The following is a 9,637-nucleotide window of genomic DNA, read 5'->3' on the forward strand; positions in this document are numbered from 1 at the left end:
AAGATTTTAAAAATGGATATTAGATTTAAGCAATAAAAAATAGGACTTCTATTAATTCTATTATTTTCTAAATAATTGCTTAATAACATGTTTTCATTTATTAAAGAAAATTCTACATTTATTAACTTTATACAAATTCAACATCAACACAAGTTCAATAAAACCTGACTATAATATATCCCAAGACAATACTTATCAATGTGCAGACCCTTCTTGGCGAGTTCACAGTGAACTTTCCTGAATGGTGATTTACGTGTTGTAACATGGCAAGCATGATATAGGGCTTGTAATTTGGGCAACAAACTGTCATTTAAATGATGGTGTATTGCCCAAAATGAAGAAAAAACATATCTCCATGGACTGAAATTCTGAAGTAAATACAGACATTCATCACAGCACAATTTCGAATAAAAAAAAAAAAATAAATTACTAAACTTGGAACTTCAACTTGTGTGGTTGAAATTACTTTAAAATCGGCCTATCCGGACCGAAAATTCCGTCGATATAGCCTAAATTCGACTTATAAAAATTCAAATTAAACAAACAATTTACACAGTAACACATAGGAAAGAATTGGAACTTTTTCAAAAATTCAACTGACGCGAATTTTCGACTTAAACAAAGTCGACTTTGGCGGACTCGACTGTAATAAATGCTTTGAACAGCACCAAATGTTGTCAGTACAAACTTTATATAGCTCAACAGTAGAGCAAAAAAAAAATTGTCTGGAAAAAGCTTTTGAGGAAATGCATGATGCAGAAACAAGTGGCTCAGCATTTAAAAACTTAATAGTTTTAAGGATTAACAATTACAATACTTACTTCTAATTAATAATTACTTCTGGTGTTATCCATCCTTCAATATCTCTTGAACCTGTCAGTCAAGTCAATCTGCCTGCTGACCGAATGCTACTCTATAAAATATGAAGATAAAACTATAAAATACTGAAAGTGTAACAACATCGTACCCATTTGTGTATATGATAAAAAAATATTTTCCACAAATCAAATGACGTCATAATAATGGGAAAACGATAAAATGTAGGTATAACAATAAATCATTATAAAAAAAACTTCTTATTTTCTATATGAACAATTGCTTTTTAGCATTTTATCATTACCTTTGCAAGTATAAACAGGCCTTATATTAAAAACATTGAAAGTACAACAATGTTTGTTGTATACACTGGTTTAATTTGCAAGCAATTTGATAACACTACAGTATAAAGAAAGATAAGTAACTTTAATAATTTACAATGAGGATAATATTAGAATGATGAAAGCTTAATTTTGGTTCAGATGCTGTAGCCATGAATTTATAAAAGACAAAATATTTAAGGGTCCATAAGGGGGAACTCTGCTGGTTACCAATTCAAAAACATATTACATATTTTAAAAGACTAAAAACAAACAAAAAAACAATACAAAATTTGGATAAGTTAGAAAAGAATAACACTTTTGCATTACAGATAAATAATTATCTGTAATGATTTTTTTGAAAGTATAAATTATGTGTTTAATTTATGGTATAGGCATTTTTAATGCGCCTCTTCCTTGCACAATGTTTACCCTGGTCATTGGGTCTACATGGTTTAAGTGTTGCTGTTTGTAATCAGTGAATTGGCAGGCAACCCAACCAGGTACCAGGTGGAGAAAAGCAGATATAGTGTCTTGCTAAAGGACGAAAAGTGAAATGCACAGGGAGGAATTGAAACCTCGAGGCTGAGGAACCAAACCGTTCCTGCTGTGCCATACCAAATGATTTATGTAGCACTGACATTATGTATACTATCAAGCAATTGGTGAATTCTCATAAAACAAATCAAGTAAAATATACTCACATTAGTTTTCAAATCTTGATTTGCGCCACATTGAATCAAAACATCAACGACTTGAGGATTTTCAGTGAATGATGCACTTATTAATGCCATCCATCCATCCTACAAAACAAAATATTTATTTCAAATCATTATAGAAATTGAACTAGAAACAAACATTGTAATTGATAATGTGTATAACTTCAATCATACTTGATGCTCCGACTGTCGGTGATGCGGTCATGCATGAAATTTATCATACAGTCGAGTTCGCATAAGTCGAATCTAATGGGACTGGCATAAAAAGTTCGAGTTATACAGATTTTGCACATTTTCAAAAAAAAATATATTAACATAGAACAATACAATGCCCACAAAATCGAATTTCACGCAAAACCGAACATTTTATTAAGTCCCAAACTCATTCCTATTACTAAATTTGGAACTTCGACTTGTGTGGTTGAAATTACTTTAAAATCGGCCTATCCGGACCGAAAATTCCGTCGATATAGCCTAAATTCGACTTATAAAAATTCGAATTAAACAAACAATTTACACAGTAACACATAGGAAAGAATTGGGACTTTTTCAAAAATTCGACTGACGCGAATTTTCGACTTAAACAAAGTCGACTTTGGCGGACTCGACTGTAATAAATGCTTTGAACAGCACCAAATGTTGTCAGTACAAACTTTATATAGCTCAACAGTAGAGCAAAAAAAAAATTGTCTGGATAAAGCTTTTGAGGAAATGCATGATGCAGAAACATGTGGCTCAGCATTTAAGACATTGGTTTCAGGGGCTGATTTGGGGTGGGGGCCCCCTATCTTGAAAAGTAAGATAAACAAATTTTTGGGCGTCTAGGTTAAAAACATTTCACAGGGGAAAATTTCATGGGGAATGCCACCAGACCCCCTAGTGTAGTGTTGTCTCGATCGACCCCATTTTCAGCGCCCTTTTCGGACATCTCTGGATCCCCCTTGGCTTTCATTCAGAAAGTCGGGGTTTCAAGGCAAAACAGAGTAATAATAATGATATTAATAATATAAACCACAATGATGATGATTGTGATGACGATGAAAGTGGCATTTAAAATACATAAAATGAAGACACCTCTACTGTGCTTATTTTAGTAATACAGTAGTAGGCCTATGCGTATTAATTTATAATTAATCAATTAATTAATTAACTTATTTGCAATTTTTATCATTTAATATTAGTGCATCATTATTTATACAGGCCTAGCTTGATAAGCTACCGGTATATATAATTTTAATTCAGGGTTCGTACGTTTTAAAAAAAGAAATTTTCTAGGACAATTCCAGGGTATTCCAGGTAAATTTTTTCAAATATCAAGGACACATTATATCGCTTTAGAGGAAAATATCGGTGATTTTACGATTGATTATAAAACATGTATGCTGTACTAATTTTAAATGCATGTTAGTTAAGTGTATGTAAAGTTTTATCTAACGCTAATTCGGCGGCGACTGATCTGTCTCTTTTCTCACGCTCGTAGGAAATTCTGTTTTTCTGAGACGTGTCCAGAGTTGTTGATCAGCGAATGATAACTGTCTCAAGTTGTACATTGTGGAGACGTTAAATTATATTATTTCATATGAGACATGTAGTGGCAAAATGGCTAAGTTGTAGCAAAAATTGAAATTCAAGTTATTGGTATTTTTAGATACCTGAGTATGTGATCTTTAAAATCATAAATGAGGGGTCATTCATTCAAATTGGTCATTTCAAGTCATTTTTTTCAAGTTCATTTTGGAAAGTGCAAGTACAGTACTCTTAGAGTCAAGATAAACAGGATTTTGAGTAATTGCCTTTATTTGTGCATACATTGTTTAATAGAATGAACTATGAAAAATAATGTTAAATAAACAATTTGTTAACCACTTCCAGAATTAATACTTTGGGACATGATTAATAAGACATTAAACTGTTGATCTATAGTGAAAAACAAATTTGGATTTTTTAGCAATTTTTTGAGCTCCCATATTTTAAAGCTTATTTACTCAATACTGGACTGTGCGACAACTTAACCATTTCGCCACAACATGCCTCATGTTTAGGTGTTTATAAATGTATAAACTAATGATTTACTGTATTATTTATTAATAATCGTTGGGGACGGACGGACCCCCGAACCCCCTAAATACGGGCCTGCCCATGGTTACGTTAATTGCTGGGGTGGAGTCAGGATTTGCGCGACAGGTGGGCTGAGGTCCCTACCCCGACGAGGGATCAGATTTCTCCGACAAAAGCAAAGTGGGCATGGTCGAGCTTCAATTAAAAGGTTTCGAAAGTGGTAAAATTTTGACAATTTAGGGGTTTCAAAGGCTTATTTAATCGATTTTAGAGTCTATTAATAATAATATGTAGAAAATACATATAAATTTTTTTTTCTCCCCGACAAATTGTGCTTTTTCTCCCTGACAGGGGGAGAGCAGCTCTCCCCGACAGGGGGCCCTGCCCCCCCAGCCCCTCGCTGGTGCCACCCCTGGTTAATTGTTAATAACTGCCTTGCACTGGATAGGGCCAAACATATATATATTCGTGCATGCAGAACAAGTGCACACGTCTGGAGAGTGATGGAAACTCACAGGGCTGAGCACATGCGACAAGACCTATTGAACTGAATTTTAAGTTTAAAATTACTGTTTATAACACACAACAGAAAGCAAATAAACACCATAGCAAATATCAACAAAGTATATTATTATCATTGTCTGAATTAAAATTACATACAAACATAATTAATATACACGATAACAAAGCACCGCTTTACTAAAATATACAGGATGGGCAAACAACTCTATTTACTCAATCGCACAAGTTTGTCTGAACCACTGCCAACCAGTCGGCCACTTTCAGCATTTGACATTCTTCGATAACATTCCTAAATTGGCGGCGTACAAAGACTTAACCTGCTTCTCACAAGAGTATGATCGTGGGAACGTTTCTTATTTAATTTACTGTTACTGGGCAACCTGCAGTACTGTATAAATGGTAAATGATCAAATTTCCAGGACATTCAAGGACAATCATAAATTTCCAGGACTTTCCAGTACTGAAAAATGCTCATTTGTTTTTCCATTGTTTTTCCATATATATGGGTTTCACCACAGCAAATCTTGGATGTTGTAACCTCCTACTGTATGGGTAGGTTAAGTCTAGAATTGGACCAATGTTTGATAGTCCAGAATTCAGAGTTTTTTAATAAAGGTTGCTGATTTTATGAGTTAAAATTTTTTTTTTTCTTGTCAAAAAAACCCCATCTTATTTGAAGCGAGAAACCAAGATACGAAAGTATAATACATACTCCAAGTATTGAAATACACGAGATCGTGTTGGGATTCAATATTTCGACATTAATGATGTCATCATCAGGAATGAAAAAATTATCCATATTAGCAAGCTTATATGCACTAGTACCAAAAGTGTTTAACCAATCAAAAAAACTTAAAACTTGACTATAAGACATCTCAATGTAATTATTTCAGCCTTCTCGTACAGCATTCAGGTAGCATGGCTACTTCCATGCTATCAGATTGAAGGAAGGTTCATGAAGGGTTAATTTAATTTTTTTTTTTTTGCTTTGCGATAATTTTTTGATTGTTTTAAATTGTTTCTTTCTTGTGTATCTTTTTTTTCTTTTGTAATTTTATAGTTATGTAAATTTTTATACACAGATTATAAAAGGCAGCACTCTGAGACTAACTTCGATGTAATTTATTCAACACAAGCTTTCGCTGGCAGTCAATGCCAGCTTCATCAGGTGTGTGAAGCAAAAAATTGAAAACAATATAGAAAAGAGCTATGCATACATAATTAGCAAAGGTATATTGAGGCCACTATTGATACTATCAAATTTATGAATAAATGTTTGTTCAGCAATTAATCTCTCATTTCTGTTTTTGCTTAAAAATTGTGAGACCTTTGCTAATCTAAATTGCTAATGAGCACAAATGTTTTAAAATGGAAAAAAACACGAAATATATTGAAAACAAGTCCAAGTATTAAATATCTATTTTCTTTAAAGAATTGGAACCTCTGGATGGCCAGAAATGACACTCTCAAGACTGTGACAGGCATGTCACATTTTAATTTTTTTATTATAGAATACTGTAACTTACAAAGCAACTTTTAAAAAATAGTAACATTGCATGCATTAAAAAAGACGCTGTTAAATTTGTATTAGAAACTTTTTAGTAGGAATACATATATACAGTACAGTAAAATGTACAATAGTCAGCGAGTTCGTCAAAAAGGTATAAAAACAGTCTCGCCTTAGGTAGAATCTTTTTAAAGAAAATAATTAATTTCATTTAAAAAAAACAAAAGTTACTGATTGATTAAATAATTCTATTTTAAATAAGAAATGATTATAATCATAAACAGTTAAACATAGGACAACATTTAAAAGATCATTATATTAGTGCTACTGAAGCTGTTAATTATTTCAAGGTTTTACCACTCCTAACATCCTGGTGAGAACCCTGATTTACAATAAGGACATTATTATAACGATGATTGCTTAAAATACCATTCATTTTGGTTCAGATGCTGTAGCCATGAATTTATAAAAGCCAAAATATTTAAAGGGTCCATAAGGGGGAACTCTGCTGGTTACCAATTCAAACACATATTACATATTTAAGACTAAACACCCCCCCCCCCCAAAAAAAATAAAAAATGAAAAATTTAGATAAGTTAGAAAAGAATAACACCTTTGCATTACAGATAAATAGTTATCTGTAATGCATCTTTTTAAAGTATAAATTATGTGTTTAATAAATTTATGTTACAATCGTAATCACTGGTAATGGTATAGGCATTTTTAATGTGCCTCTTCCTTGACGTTATATAGCACAATGTTTACCCTGGTCATTGGGTCCACTTGGTTTAAGTGTTGCTGTTGGTAATCAGTGAATTAGCAGGCAACCCAACCAGGTACCAGGTACCAGGTGGAGAGAAGCATGCAGATAAAGTGTCTTGCTAAAGGACAAAAGCGAAATGCTCAGAGAGAGATTGAAACCTTGAGGTTGAGAAACAAAACCGTTCCTGCTGTGCCATACCAAATGATTTACACAGCGCGGACATCATGTGCTATCAAGCAATTGGTGGAATCTCAATAGAACAAATCAAGTAAATATACTCACATTGGTTTTCAAATCTTGATTTGCACCACATTGAATCAAAACATCAACGACTTGAGGATTTTCAGTGAATGATGCACATATTAATGCTGTCCATCCACCCTACAAAACAAAATATTTATTTCAAATCATTATAGAAATTGAACTAGAAACATACATTGTAATTGATAATGTGTATAACATCAATCATACGTGATGCTCCGGCTGTCGGTGATGCGGTCGTGCATGAAATTTATCATTATAATTAATGCTCTGGACAGCACCAAATTTTGTCAGTACAAACTTTATATGTAGGTTAAAAACATTTCACGGGGGAAATTTCATGCACGACTGCCACCAGACCACCTAGGGTAGTGTTGTCTCGATCGGCCTCACTTTCAGCGCCCTTTTCGGACATCTCTGGATCCCCAATTGGCTTCCATTCAGAAAGTCGGGGTTTCAAGACCGATGCTCATCACACTGCTCGTGTCCTTAGGTAAGACACACATCCTCTCTTCACTCCGGAGTATAAGTGGGTACCAACAACTAGGAATACTCTACAGGGTGTGGAGGAAGTTGCACAGCCTATTTCTACTGATGAGAAATTTAACCTACAAATGGGGTAGTTTTTAATTGCGACATAAATAACGGCCTAATTTTGCCTGAGGTCAACTGAGCCAGTAGAGTAGCTAGGCTTATGTCTAATACTATTAGCAAAACTGTTGAAAAAATGGATTTGCGAGTTATTATTTTTATTAGACTTCATCTCAATAATTTTGTCCTCTTACATGATTTTACCTTTAGATATATTTTCAATAATGATCAGAAATATCAAGCCTATTCCTCCAGTTTTTAGTGACAGACTAGTCTAAAACATTATATTGTTAAACCTCTGATCATAGCCAAAAATATCGCTACAGGTTCGCGACCGGCTCGCTCCTATAGTACTGGTGGTGGAACAAGCCTTCTCGGTTAAGGACTATAAACCGTAGACACAGTGTACACAAATGCTCCTATGCACTTTAAAGAACCCAGTACATCTTTTGAGATGAGTAGGGGGTTACCCCAGTGTACTGGTTTACTCAGCCCCTGTCGTGGACAGATGAAAGTGCGCCAGTTTACTGGCTGCAGAGGACATGAAGTGACCCTCAGGGGAGGAGAAAGTTATTGAAAAGTGCAACATCTAGTCTCAATGCATAGAGACCTCGTTTATTTGCGCTATATAAATCCATCTATTATTATTAAATTATTATTATTATTATTAACAAAATATTAGAACTCAAAATATTTTGAAGAACAACAGTTTATTTATTTTAATACTGACATGGCTATTATTAATATTATACGGAAAGAAGGAATAATCATTGTTTGTTTGTATCTTGGTAGTGGTTTCAAACTATCATTGTAAAAGCTCTTACCGGTATTATAAAAATCCTTTCGTCATTTGAAATTGCATTCTGGGTAATTTTTACGTAAATGTATTATGTAGGATGTACGGTATCAGGCCAGTAACTGTTTCATGTTGAGTCAAAATGCAGTTTGCAATGCAGTTCTTATCTTGCTAATCCGAAAAACAACTAATGATCAAAGAACCATTTCTATTTTGAATTTTAGTAGAAACACAACCATCGATTGATTATTTATCCAATGACTAGGTGTACAAGATGCCTTGAGTCCTTCCATAATTTTGGATATGTCTGTTACATATTAAAATCTTATCTTACAAACAAAAATAATGGGCAATTCCATAAAATGATCTACCAAAAGATGAAAAATTAAAATGGGTCATTTTCAACAATCTTGACATTATTCATATCAGTCATATCATACAATCACCGGTTGAAAAAAAACTCCATGAACGCATGTATGACCAACTCCTATACCTTGAAAATCTGGGGCCCTCAGCAACTAAGTGTCTTCTAGTATTTCAAAATGTATTGGTGTCATTCATATTAAAAACTACCTTCCTTTACATACTCTTAAAATGTTAGCTAATGTAATAGTAATTCCTCTTTTTGATTATTGTTGTGTCTGGTCAACTTGTAATACCCAACATACTAATTGTCTTTAGTCCTTATGAACAGGTTTGGTATGATTTTACTTTTTGTTGATATTAAGACCTCTACTGATTATATTTTTAGTTCCCTTGATTGGAGAAAACTAAATGTAAGATGGAATGAACTATTAAATCTTTTGACTTTTAAATGTTTAAAAGGGCATGCACCTCCATATTTAACATCCAAATTTAGCACTTCAGAATATCTGCCAAGGTAAAAGAATTTTCTTATATCGTGCGTCAAAAAATTAGAATGAACTTCCATACAAAACAAAATCAATCATGACTGACGCTGCACGCCTTAAACTGCAGTGGTGGACCTTTCCTATCATCGACACAATCTCTACCCCTCTTGTTTATTTTATCCTACACTTTTTGAGTCCGTAGGAGGTCGGCCACCAGAACCAGAACCCCTTGCAAATGCACCAACATTTTTCCCAACAAATTACTATTGGTGTACATTACAAAACCCATAAATCCCACCTGATATCAGGTATGAAAGGTAATATAATCACCTCCAAATTCCCCCTCCCTTCCCCTATTTCCTAACTTTATAATAAAGCATTAGCCAAACTTTAAAGTAAAATATGACAGTACAGGAAACAAAATCAGATATAC

The 9,637-nt window shown here is 33.7% G+C and overlaps 1 protein-coding gene across 2 annotated transcripts in view; it reads right to left on the reverse strand.

Moving 5' to 3' along the window:
• Positions 1-576: 576 nt before the first annotated feature.
• Positions 577-9,637, reverse strand: part of LOC117110798 (kinase D-interacting substrate of 220 kDa-like) — an 18,848-nt gene continuing 9,787 nt past the window's right edge. Inside the window, exons 2-4 of one of the 2 annotated variants that reach the window (XM_033253622.1) lie at positions 6,988-7,086; positions 1,841-1,939; positions 577-908 (exon numbers count right to left, since the gene is read on the reverse strand). In XM_033253622.1, coding sequence (XP_033109513.1) covers positions 858-908; positions 1,841-1,939; positions 6,988-7,086 — 249 coding nt within the window. In that variant the 3' untranslated portion in view covers positions 577-857. Of the gene's footprint in view, positions 914-1,840; positions 1,940-6,987; positions 7,087-9,637 lie in introns of both variants that reach the window. The other variant, XM_033253629.1, reaches the window with a different exon arrangement.

Source organism: Anneissia japonica, unplaced genomic scaffold, assembly GCF_011630105.1.
Source record: "Anneissia japonica isolate Jap-2015-1 unplaced genomic scaffold, ASM1163010v1 scaffold1511_len2985839_cov193, whole genome shotgun sequence".
Lineage (NCBI taxonomy): Eukaryota > Metazoa > Echinodermata > Crinoidea > Comatulida > Comatulidae > Anneissia > Anneissia japonica.